We start from the raw sequence: 13521 nt of genomic DNA on the forward strand, positions 1-13521 counted from the left end.
AAATACAATAGGTTTGGATTTTTTGAATTGTTGTGAGATTCAAGTTATTCCAAACTTAAGATAAGTTGAAAGAATATCTCAACTATCTCTAACAAACACAATCAAAATTTAATCCTCTAGTAATAACATTAATATAAGTTAAAGTTCCCATCAATTATAGTTCCAAAAAATTTTCATGACCTCGAAATAAGACCATGAAAACTCTAATAATCAAAGTTCTTTTTCATTAAAGGTCATAGTCTCTTCATAGTTCCCTAATCAAAGTTCGTGGCCAAAAACTCTAACAAATATTTTTTGGTTAAAAATATAGATAAGTGTTCCTATTGGAAAAAAAAGATTATGACAAAAAAGAACTTTGACTAAGCTTTATCTCTATACCCTTTTTTTGAATTCATCCCAATATTATTTAAAAATTGCATCCAAATAAAAATTAGAAGTCATCTTCCCTTATAAAATTCATTTTCTAAACCCCACACTCCTTTAAAAAAATAAAATTTTAACGGACAAATAAAATAAATAAATAACAAAACAAAATATATGAATTTAGATAAAAATAAGTTCAATATGAATTTATATAAAAATAAGTTTAAATGATTAATTTGGGATATATGTCAAAATTTTCAAATAATATATTTTGGAATAAATATGTCAAAATTTTCGAATTATATGAAAATTTTTGAAAAAAGGGAAAAGGGTAGAATACCCTGTAACAGATGGCTCTGCAATGCCTCCAATCCGCATGTCAATATTCATGAGTATTCTCGCATAGTGTTGTCTGACCTTATCCTCCATGGGAATGTAATTCAATTTAACCATGTTTCCAAATTGTGTTGGAAATTAAAAACACCCATACTATACACTCCAATGGAGCCAGAAGTAAACATCAACAATGCCACTCTAATAGCCCATAATATAAATCTACAACCATTAAATCATCCAGATCTCGACCCGCATTCCACATTGCTTCTCACCCATCACGAAACTTATGAGGCAACTTTTAAAATGAGCTATAAATTCTTGAAACTCGCAGTCGGAAAAATTTCTCTCATCACCTTTTCCCCTAGCACCCTCTCCCACCTCCCTCTCCTTATATTTTAATAACAAGAATTCACATATCGACATAGCAGTAAAAACATGGCCTCAATACCAGAGAGTGGGTCGTAGTAGTAGCAAAAGTAGCTTTCGTTGCCCATGGCCCCTCTTATTGCTTCTCTGCTCTTTTCCATCGCATTAACTTTATCCCATCAAGAAAATCAACTCCTCTTAAATATCCCGCAAAGGGACGCGCAATTTCAATTTAAGTCTAATGGTTTGCAACAAGCTACGAATTAGAAACAACATGGACTTCATGAATGGTGTTTACTCGAGAGCAATAGAGCGAGAGGGGGAGTTCATTAAATTTGAAATGATATTGGAGAGATTGGCATTCCTCTTGCGAGAAAGCGTGGAGCATACGTTAGGTTGGTGTACGAGCATCGCAACAATCCTCTGCATTCTTACAACTAATGTCATAGTCGGTCGATACTGCCAACGCTAATTCTTTTGTTGTAACTCCTTCCCGAAAACGGTAAGGAGATAGCTCGCCACTCTTAGCCTTTTTCCAGAAAAAACACCTTCTGCAGTCTATATTACCAACTCGCTGTCAGGTAACTTTATTGTTTTCTATTTAGACTTCATTGGGTTAGTTTCCCTTTATCTCTATTTAGGATAGTATCATGTGACATTGTCAAAGTTGGTGTTAGTTGCTTTTAGCGGGTAATATTCAAATACTTTTCGTATTGTTCAATTTTCTGTTTCACTAGGGCGGCTATAAATCCAGGAGGAACTAAACACCCAAAAATTTATTGCAAAACTAACTTTGTATGGTTCAAGTTTCTATTACACTAGGGCGGCTGTAAATCCAGGCGGAGCCAAACACCCAAAAATTTATTGCAAAACTTGTAATGACTGTAGATGAACTGACAAAATTTATTGCAAAGCTTGTAATCACTACATGTGAACTTATAAACTCATTTATTGTTATATAGAACTTACATAATTGTAGTTGGAAAGGATGTACTTTAAGTTAAAAATAATCAATATTATTTTGTATTAATGGAGAAATGGTTACATAGTTGTAATGTATCTCCTTAGTTTAGGATTTGTTCCTAGAGTTTAGGAGTTTGTTTACAACTATCTGATTTCTAGTGATGTATTTAATATTGTAATATTCATTTGATGTAATGGTAGAGTGAATGGAGAGAGAGTCTCTTCTTTGTTTGAGTGCAGTCTCCAGGTGCAGTACTCACCTGCGAGCTGCAACTCCTTCTTTTAATTCAAGTTTGATTTTTATCTTGGTATCAGAGCTTAGGGTAGAGATAGTCTTAATTTTTTTTTTCTTAGGGATGCATAATTAATTACATAGCTGTAGTGGCAGTAGAGCATGCTAGGAGTATTTGTAAGATCAGGTGGACTGCAGTAACACCTGGAGCGAAGGGTCTCAGATGACTGATCATCTCTGAGCCGAAGAAAGGGTTGGCGCCCATTTTTTGAGCAGAAGCAGGAGTTGGCGCGGATTTTTCGCGCACAGTCGCGCCATAAAAGAGCAGAAGCACAAGCTGGCGCGGGATTTTAAGGAATAGTCGCGCCATTGGCGCGGATTCGACGGAGATAATCGCGCCAGCGCGCCAGAAAGCTCCATTGGCGCGGAATTTTAGCTGATAATCGCGCCAGAAAACGTGACACGCATGGATTTTTTCCTGGCGCGGATTCTTAGCTGTTGAGTAGCGCCTTTGACTAGAAAGAAGCGCCAACCTCTTTCTCTTTGAGAAATCTGCAATTTTTTGCAGATCGGTCTTGCCCGGTGGTGGCACGTGGAGATTTCTGCTCGGTGGCAGCAGATTTGATTTGCCCGGTGGTGGCGAATTGGGGTTCCTTGATCCGCTTGGTGGTAGCAGATCGGACCTGCTCGGTGGTGGCGAATTAGAGCTCTATGATCTGTTCGGTGGCAGCAGATCGGATTTGCCCGGTGGTGGCACAGTGCAGCTCCTCGATCTGTTCGGTGGCAGCAGATCGGATTTGCCCGGTGGTGGCGCGTTGGAGTTGTTTTTGATCTGTTCGGTGGTAGCAGATCGGATTTGCCCAGTGGTGGCACATTGAAGTTCCTGATCTGTTCGGTGGCAGCAGATCGGACTTGCCCAGTGGTGGCCGATTGAAGTGTTCAGTTGGATAGAAATGAATAACAGTATAGAAACATATCTCCACGAGTCTGGAAAACTCGATGGAACGAATTTCTCCAACTGGAGGTTCAAAATGCAAACTTTGCTGGAAAGTGTGAATGCATGGTCGATTGTCATGGGAGATGAGCGAAGATCTGGAACAGCGACCCAAGAACAAGATTGGGATAAAAGAGAAACGAAAGCAAAAGTTATACTGAAGATGTCCGTTAAGGACAATATTATCCCACATATCAGAGATTGCAAGTCAGTCGCTGCTATATGGACAACGATCAAGAGCTTGTATGAGACACAGAATACAAATCGTGTTCTGGCACTCAAAGGCAAGTTGTTTGCATTGAAGATGGAGGAGAATGAGTCCGTTGCTGGATTCATGGCCAGAGTTAAGGACCTGAGTGACAAATTGGGAGCTATCGGAGAGAAGGTATCTGAATCAGATCTGGTCACGCTCACATTGAACATAATGACTGATGAATACCAGATGTTCATCATAGGGTTGTCAGCAAGAGAAAAAGCCCCTTCATTTGATGAGTTGACAACGATTCTACTCCAGGAAGAGGAGCGACGAAAGAATTTAAAAACTTAGAGCAATGACCTTGCTCTGATGGCAAAAACGAGACAGTACAGAGGGAAGCAGCACCAACACTAGCACCAGCAACCGCAACAACAGCAGCAGAAAGGAGCCAACACATTTCAAAAGAGATCATTTAAAGGTATGACTGATAATTATGTTAAGAAATGTTTTTACTGTGGAAAACTTGGTCATCAGATTAAAGAATTTTATAAGAGGCGGGCAGATGAACGAAGAAGAAAACAGAGAAAACATCAGCGTTGTTTTGCTGAGGAAGAGGAGGACCACAACCACGAACTTCGACTATTTACATTCGATTGTGCTCTTTCAGCTTCAAAGGGAGATGAGGACAACATATGGTATGTCGACTCTGGCGCATCCTCACATATGACCGGTAAGAAGGACTGCTTTGAATTTCTTGAAGAAACTGCATGTGGATCGAAAATTTATCTAGGAGATGATAGTGGGTATGAGATCAAAGGATATGGTGACATTCCTGTGAAGCTACCTAGTGGTGACATTAGACACCTTAAAAATGTATTATATGTTCCAAGAATTAAGAAAAATTTGGTCTCTGTCTCAATGATTACTGACCAGGACATGCAAGTTCAATTCTTTAAGAATAATTGTGTCATTAAGGATAGCCAGATGGAAACAGTTGCAACAGGAGTGCATGTGGGGAGCCTGTACAGATTAGATGCAAAGAGTATGCCACGGCAAGCAATGGTTGTAGCTGGATCAACAGTCGAAAATCTCTGGCATCAGAGATTCGGCCATCTCAATTTGCAAGACCTCATCCTACTTCAGAGGAAAGGTATGGTCGATGGACTCCCTGTTTTTCATAATGTTAAGCTGGAATGTGATGGATGTGCATTAGGGAAAATGCATAGAGAAGAGTTCCCTTTGCATGTTAACAGAAAGGAAAGAGACATTTTAGAACTGGTGCATACAGATATTTGTGGACCTATGCAAACTAGGTCTTTAGGAGGAGCATATTACTTTCTGTTATTTACAGATGATTGCACTAGATTTTCATGGGTGTACTTTCTAAGTAAAAAGAGTCAAGCCTTTTAGTACTTTAAAGAGTTTAAATCTATGATAGAGAACCAGACAGGAAAAAGGATAAAAATTCTCCGCTCAGATCAAGGGGGAGAATACAGGTTGGGAGAGTTCATGAATTTCTGCAAGCATTATGGGATTGTGAAGCAATTTAAAATGCCACATACTCCACAGCAGAATGGAGTAGCAAAACGGAAGAACAGAACTCTTGTGGAGTGCGCGAGGAGTATGCTTCAAGGTAAGGGTCTATCAAATGGTCTTTGGGCAGAAGCTATTAACACTGCTGTATATTTAAAGAATAGGAGTCCTACTAAATGTCTAGGCTTCAAAACACCTTTTGAAGCATTGTTTGGGCTCAAGCCAGCAGTTAGTCATTTAAGAATATTTGGGTCAAAAGCTTATGCTCATATACCTAAAGCAGATAGGAAAAAGTTAGACCCCAAAGCCCTGAAATGTATATTTGTTGGATATGGCACTGAGTATAAGGCATATAAGTTATATAATCTTGTGACTCACAAGGTTTCTGCAATCAGAGATGTTATTTTTCATGAACAGGTTAAAGAAGGAAAGGAGGATTCTAACAGTGATAGCCACATTCCATTGCTAATAGAAGTAAACAGTGAGGAAGATGAAGAGCAGGAGCAGAAACAAGAAGAAGAAGTAGCAGATAATGTAATAAATGATGATGCAAGCCCGGAAAGCGCTGAAATAGACAGAGTTGAGGTAAGTCCCCTACCTAGGAGATCAGGTAGGAAGACTCGACTACCTGCTAAATTGAGAGACTATGCTTTAATGTCTAAAATATTAAACATTGTAGAACCTGCAAATTATGAGGAAGCAAGTAAATCAGATGCATGGAGGGCTGCAATGCATGAGGAAATTGAATCAATATATAGAAACCATACTTGGGATTTAGCTGAGTTGCCTGAAGGTAAAACCCCCATAGGGTGTAAATGGTTGTATAAACCAAAAATAAATGCATATGGGAGTATAGAGAAATTTAAAGCTAGACTGGTAGCAAAGGGTTATTCACAGCAAGAAGGAATAGATTTGGATGACACCTTTGCTCCTGTAGCCAAATTAAACACAATTAGAATGCTAATTTCCTTGGCAACAAAACATAAATGGCAGCTACACCAGCTAGATGTTAAGTCTGCATTTCTAAATGGTGAATTGAAGGAAGAAATTTATTTAGTACAGCCTCAAGGTTTTGTGAAAAAGGGGCAGGAGCATTTAGTGTGTAAATTGAATAAGTCACTTTATGGTTTAAAACAGGCACCCAGGTCGTGGTATGAGAAAATTGACTCATTTTTTATATAGCATGGCTTTCATAGGAGCTTGAACGATCCAAATCCGTATACCAAGTTAAATAAATAGAGGAAAATTGTTTTGATTTCTTTGTATGTGGATGATATGATCATAACAGGAAATGCTAACAATCTGATCAAAGAAATCAAGCAGCAAATGTCACAAGTGTTTGGGATGAAAGACCTTGGAGACCTTCATTACTGCTTGGGATTGGAGGTATGGAAATATTCTGGACAAACTTTTCTCACTCAAGGGAAGTATGCCAGAAGCTTGCTGGAAAGGTTCATAATGGAGCAGTGCAAATCAGCAGCAACACCATTACAACAGAATTTAAAGTTAAGCAGTGATGATGGCACTAAACAGGTGGATGCCACTATGTACAGACAGCTAGTTGGCAGTTTGATATATCTGACGACAACTAGACCAGATCTGGCATATTCTGTTAGTGTGTTGAGCCAGTTCATGTCAAAACCACTCGAAAGTCACTGGATTGCAGCAAAATGTGTGTTGAGGTATCTTAGTGGTACTTGTAATTATGGCATTTTGTACACTGACATTTCTGATGTTATTCTAGCAGGTTATTCAGATTCCGATTGGGCAGGTAACCTGGATGATCGAAGATCTATCACAAGTTACGCATTTAGTATTGGATCCGGGGTTATAGCATGGAGCAGTAAAAAGCAAAGTACTGTAGCTCTATCTTCATGTGAAGCTGAGTACCAAGCATTGTGTGCAGCCACATGTGAAGCTATCTGGTTGAGAAGATTTCTCAACGATGCAGGAGAAGGACAGAAAGAATCAACTAGTATCAAAACTGACAACCATAGTACCATCAAGCTTGCATACAATCCAGTTTTTCATAAAAATACCAAGCATATTAACACTTAGTTTCATTTTGTTCAAGAAAAGATACAGTCAGAAGAAATATGTGTGGAGTATTGTAAAACTTTTGATAACTTAGCTGATATTTTCACTAAGCCTCTAGGGCGTGTAAAGTTTGAGTTATTTAGAGGGATGCTAGGAGTTCAAGATAACCCCTTCTCCATTAAGGGGGGGAGTTAAAAATAATCAATATTATTTTGTATTAATGGAGAAATGGTTACATAGTTGTAACGTATCTCCTTAGTTTAGGATTTGTTCCTAGAGTTTAGGAGTTTGTTTACAACTACCTGATTTCTAGTGATGTATTTAATATTGTAATATTCATTTGATGTAATGGTAGAGTGAACGGAGAGAGAGTCTCTTCTTTGTTTGAGTGCAGTCTCCAGGTGCAGTACTCAACTGTGAGTTGCAACTCCTTCTTTTAATTCAAGTCTGATTTTTATCTCTTTACCAATTTCACACTGGACATAATTTTGACGGTTTGCTGGTCTATAAAACACGTCAAACCTGACGTGGAAAAATTTACCACAGCCGTCAAGTACGTTCTGAAATGCGAAATACATCCTATAAAACGTCAAATTCCAAGCCTGTCGAGGAGTCATACCTGCCGTTAGCAAATATCCCCTTCCCATGTCAGAATGTTCAAGACTAAGATGCAAGATATAATAATAAACTACCTTGGTTGCTGGAATTAGTAACTCAAGTCAATGGCAATTCATTGGTTTGGTGATGATTGCCCTTACAAGTTATCTATGCTCATAGCCAAATTATACTTCGCTGTTCAATGCCCGTTATTATATGCTATAATAGATGAACATTTGTTGACGTATACAAGGGATAGTTTCATGAGATAGTGGTAAGAATAAAAGAGACAACCCAATGCCATACACATTGGTCAAAACACCATTCACAAAGTACACTGAGTTAAAGTCTTAGTCTAGAAAGGAAACCAAAATTATTGAGGGAAAAAGAAAATAAACTAAAGTTTAATGGTTTCCAAATGAAAAGAACACTATGAAGATTTCAAGTAATTGCAAGAAAGGTGTGACTCCAAAATCTTAAAGGAAGTGCAAAGAAAACATTGTTAATTCATTAAACTATCCCATGACTACTCTCCTGAGCAAGATAACCCTCGCACAAATGCATATAGCCTCTTAATCAATAAGAAAATGGTTGTGTGGCTTGTAGATGTTGAGTTATGGGTTTAAATAGCCCCGGGATGGTTTCCGTAGGTTTGTAACGTGCATATTGGCCCCTTTATAGGATAACCCAACTAAATACAAGAATAGATTTAGCAACTCCTTGCAACATTGTTACACCAAAATAATGATGTTTATAGATCTCTAATTTCAAAATATAATCTTATATTAAAAATAGAAAATAGGGAGTGTTTGGATTATATGAGGGAAACTTCCAATATTATACTTGTAAATGAAATATAGCTTAATAAGTAAACACAACAGTCATTAAAAATTATAGAGTAGTTACTCAAAACAGAGAGAAACCATTTTAGTAAAAAATCTAAAGAAGAAAGCACAAAGCATTAGAGAGATTGGGCAAAGAAAAAACTTGGTAATTACCTTAGAAACCTAGATTTGAAAACCAAAATTTAGGCAATGTGCAAGGAACAAGCTCTTTAGTTCATTTTCATGCTTCGCATGGAAATCTAGGTAACATTTTCTTCATTATTAGCCAAAGAACCCTATTCCTTTGTGGGGAATTCATATATAGGAGGATGAATTACTTCCTTATAGCTAGAAAGTCAAGTGCCCCTACCCTTTAGCTTTCTTAGGTTAGTTGTTCCTCTCTTGTCTTTTCTCTTATCATATTTAAGAAGAAATCTCATAATCACATATATAATTTCTTACAACTTTATATTTCATATATTAATCTTATGATTGGATATTAATGCAAATGTAAAAAATAAATGTCCATTGTGATGGTTTAAAACCCTTCAGACTAATAATTCAATTTTCTTTCTTATCTACAATTTCAAACTTATATATATATATATATATTACTTTTATGATTTCATACTAAAGAAAAAGAAAAAGAAAGATGTGAATGCCCATTGAAATGGTTTAAAACCCTTCCCACTAATAATTTAATCTTCTTCCTTATCCATAATTTCAAACTTTATCCTAAAACCTATACTAATAACTAATCCCTTTGTTTCCCCTATATCGACAATGGGTCAGCACTGGTGGTCTCTTTGATCACCACCCGATTCTTCTACAGGTCAGCGACAAAAAAATAAAGCCCCGTTCCCCTTTTAAATTTTTCGCTGGATATCTTAAAGAGCCAGATTTCATTAATATGGTCTCGGATTTTTGGGCATCTCAACCTCCCCTGAGAGAGCAGAGGAAGGCAGCGGATTTTTGTGATAGGCTAAATCAGTTAAAAAAACTAACTGAGACCTGGGCGAGGAGAAAGCGACACAGTGATGCACAGTTACTAAATGACACTGAAGCACAAATAGCCCTATTGACAGACGAAAAAGGGACAGGCTATCTTACTGATGCCTCGAAATCAATACTGAACCAGCTGCTTGGACAAAAAACAAAGATACTACAAGAAAAGGAGGAGCTTTGGAGGCTCAAAAGCCGAGCCATTTGGCTCAAAGCTGGTGACAGTAATACCAAATACTTCCATAATCTTGCCAATGGCAGAAAGGCAGCAAACACTATTTGGAAATTGCCAGTTGAACCAGATGGATGGGCATCCACGCATCAACAACTTGCAAAATTGGGAGTATCACATTTTAAGCAACAATTCACTGCTCCGAATGACATCAATCTACCGAACATCATCAATCTTGCAGGTCATTTTCCTAGGTTTGTGGGTCAAGAGGATATTGAAGATCTCATTCAACCAATCACCATTCAGGAGTTGGAAAGCACCCTCAAATGGTTCAAGAAGGATAAGAGTCCGGGGCCGGATGGATGGCCAGTGGAGTTTTATCTTGCTTTCTATGATTTGTTGGGCGAGGACTTATTGAAGGTCATTGAGGAGAGGCGGATCACTGGGCACATCCACCCCCCTATGAACTACACCCTCATTGCCCTGATACCCAAAACCGATGACCCTTCATCCTTTAATGACTTCCGTCCCATTTCATTATGTAATTGCCTATACAAAATCATCGCTAAAATTATTGCAAATCGCATAAAGCCTATTCTGTCCGCACATATTTCAGCTGAACAATTTGCCTTCCTCCAAAATCGCCACATCCAAGAGGCCATAGGCACTGCCCAGGAAGCCCTACATTCCATCAAGCAGAAGAACCTCAAAGGCATATCCCTGAAGATCGACCTTGCTAAGGCCTTTGACAAGGTAAACTGGCTCTATTTGAAGATGATACTCACACATCTGGGTTTCCCCCACACTCTCATTAACTGGATTATGGGTTGCATATCATCTGTCTCATACGCTATCCTCATAAATGGTGCGGCCTCCACTCGCTTCAACATCAGCAGAGGAATCAGACAAGGGTGCCCTCTCTCCCCTCTCCTCTTTCTTATTGTCATGGAGGGGCTCAGCAGACTCATAGCATCTGCAAAAAGAAATGGAGACTTCAGTGGACTTAAAATCACTGAGCAGTACTATCTTACTCATCTACTGTTTGTCGATGACATTCTAATTTTCTTGAATGGAAGTGTCTGGGACTCCATTGCTCTAAATGATATTCTTCAACTCTTTTGTAAGGCTACGGGAATGGTGATCAACAGAGAGAAATCTACCAGGTCAATGGCGGGGTGCACAAACTAGGAATCTCTACTGGCGTCACAGCATTTCCCCTTCTTGGAAATCAATCTGCTGGATGGATTCAAATACCTAGGCTTTAGACTAAGGCCGGATGGGTACAAAATCGAGCACTGGTCTTGGATCATCAACAAAATTGAAAAAAGAATAAATTGCTGGCAACATCGTCTTCTATCTAAAGCAGGTAGACTTTTGCTGATCAAATCTGTCCTTGAGGCTACCCCAGTGTACTGGATGTCCCTCACATGGATCCCAAAGGGCATCCTCCAAAAAATCCAACAAATATGCAACAGATTCCTATGGAATGGGAACAAGAAATGGAAGATTTTTGCCTGGACAAGATGGTCAACAGTCACTACTCCAAAGAGATGGGGAGGGTGGGGACTTAAAGCTCTCTCGGAATTTGCACAAGCGTTAACTGCCAAGCAAGGCTGGTCTCTACTCAAACAGCACAGTCTCTGGGCGGAAGTCATTCATCAGAAGTATATTTGGCCCTCAAATATCATTGATTGGCTCCGTAGACCTCAATGGAACCGACAAGGCATATCTGTGATCTGGAAGGCCATCCTTAATGCCATGCCTCTTATTCGAGACAATCTTTTGTGGCGTATTGGAAATGGATCACAAGTCCGCATAGGCTTAGACCCTTGGCCCGGTTCTGGGAATGCGCACATTCTGCCGGAGGGGCTGGTTCGATATCTCAATAACAGAGGCATTAAATATCTAGCACAGATTGGAGATCAGCAACACTCTTCCATCTTCACCCAGGCATGGATAACAGACCGACAGTGGCAACTGACAGATGAATGGCACTTAAACTGGAAAGACTACATTCAAGCTTTAACAGAATCACATGTCAGGCTAAAAGAGGATGAGGATGAGCTTATTTGGGCGGTTGCCAAATCTGGTAACTATGCGTCGAAGATAGGCTACTATAAACTGATTGAGGCAAAGAACCCCGACCTGCATAAAAGCTGGTGGACAGCTCTCTGGCACCTTCAAGCTCAACCAAGAACTCGTCTTCTCATGTGGAACATCCTTGCAGATAAATTACCCACTGGATCCAATCTCAGGAAAAGAACATTTGCAGGACCGACTTGGTGTGTCCTCTGCAGGAAAGAGGAAGAAACAACTCCACATCTATTTCTTACCTGCGATGTCACAAAGGATATATGGAACCAGGTCACTCAGGCTCTCAATATCAATACAGCTTGGCAGGGGGATGAGATACCAACGGCTTGGGAGCTGTGGTGGAACGCAGTGGCTACAGGCAAGTCCAGGAACTTAACGCTATTGGTGTCCTGGCACATCTGGAATCGACGGAATGCAATCATTTTTGAGGATTGTATTACAAAATGGAACCTTCTTCCACCTTCCATTTGTGCAACATATTCGGAGATCCCCTTTGAAAATAAACAGATCACCCCCAGGAATATTACACCAGAAATCATAAACAAGAATATACCGTGGGCATACTTTGATGGGGCAGCGCCGAGACAAGGATGTGGGGGGGGCATTCTATTTCATCTTTCAGACTCACACTATTTTCACCTGAGAATGGGACTTGGCCCTGGCACAAACAACCATGCTGAACTAATTACACTGAGACATCTCCTCTATTTTGCATTGTCCAAAAACTGTCGGCATCTACAAATTTTTGGGGACTCTAAGATTGTGATTGATTGGGTTAACAACAAATCCATCTGTCATGCATATTCATTGAAACATATCTTGGAAGAAATTGTTTTTTTCAAAACACATTTTGACCAGATCACTGTTTCTCACATTTTCAGGGAAAGAAATTCAACTGTTGACCGACTCTCGAAAGAAGCGGCGGATCGTCCTCTAGGAGAATGGCTGATCGAGGAACACAAGCCGGAAGGGATGCACAGATTTTTCCATCGCCCATATATGGATGGCCTCCCACAGGGTGACAATGCACCCAACTAAATTTTGGCTCTGCATTGATATATATTGTATATAACAGACTCAGCTCAGTTATTTTATTTCCTTTTGCATATGTATAGCGGTTATACTTTACAGACCTGCCTTTTTGTAATTTTGAGACATTGCATCTTTCTCTGAGGGATACAGATCCACCGTATCTCTGTGAGCACTTTGATGTAATTTTGTTATTTTTTGAACAGTGGTGAAAACCACACTATAGCATATGCCAATGGCATCAACAGCATGTAATTTCTTTTAATGGAAATTATGAATTCTCTTTCTTTGGAAAAAAAACTAATTATGTATACTAGTCTAAATCAACATATCTAACTATACCGTTGATCCAACCTATATATATAAAAATAAATATAAATTATTATGAAATATTATGGTCAATCTAAATTTTAAATAATGTTACAATATATTTATGTTTTATTCTAAGCTAGTAATTTTTTAATGAAACAATGAGATAAATAAATTTTTTAATGAAATAATAAGAAAAATAAATATTTTTCCCTTTGAAAAAGTACATTACAACCTCTTAAAAATTACCTATTAAGTTATGGAAAGTGGCAGTGACAATGTCGACTAAAAAATTGTAAAACCTAGATAAAAAATGTGAAACCTGTAAGCTTTTATAGTAAAATTATTGTTATATGAAATATCTTTAAAAAGTGCTTCGTTAACATTATTTGTTACAATAAAACGAAAATGAATTAAATTATGAATTACATTTTTCAACATTGTCATAATGAAATATAAAAGAATCTAATAATG

The 13521-nt window shown here is 38.5% G+C and overlaps 1 protein-coding gene across 1 annotated transcript; it reads left to right on the plus strand.

The window, feature by feature from the left end:
* The first annotated feature begins 9351 nt into the window (after nucleotides 1-9351).
* LOC149171664 (uncharacterized) lies at nucleotides 9352-12747 on the plus strand. Its single transcript, XM_089426046.1, has 3 exons — nucleotides 9352-10735; nucleotides 10982-12263; nucleotides 12591-12747. Exons 1-3 carry the CDS (start codon nucleotides 9352-9354, stop codon nucleotides 12745-12747), a joined length of 2823 nt encoding a protein of 940 aa, XP_089282172.1.
* Nucleotides 12748-13521: the final 774 nt, after the last annotated feature.

The sequence above is a fragment of the Pinus tabuliformis genome, chromosome 4_2 (genome assembly GCF_031772625.1).
Source record: "Pinus tabuliformis cultivar Carrire ecotype Pingquan chromosome 4_2, CPIR1, whole genome shotgun sequence".
NCBI lineage: Eukaryota > Viridiplantae > Streptophyta > Pinopsida > Pinales > Pinaceae > Pinus > Pinus tabuliformis.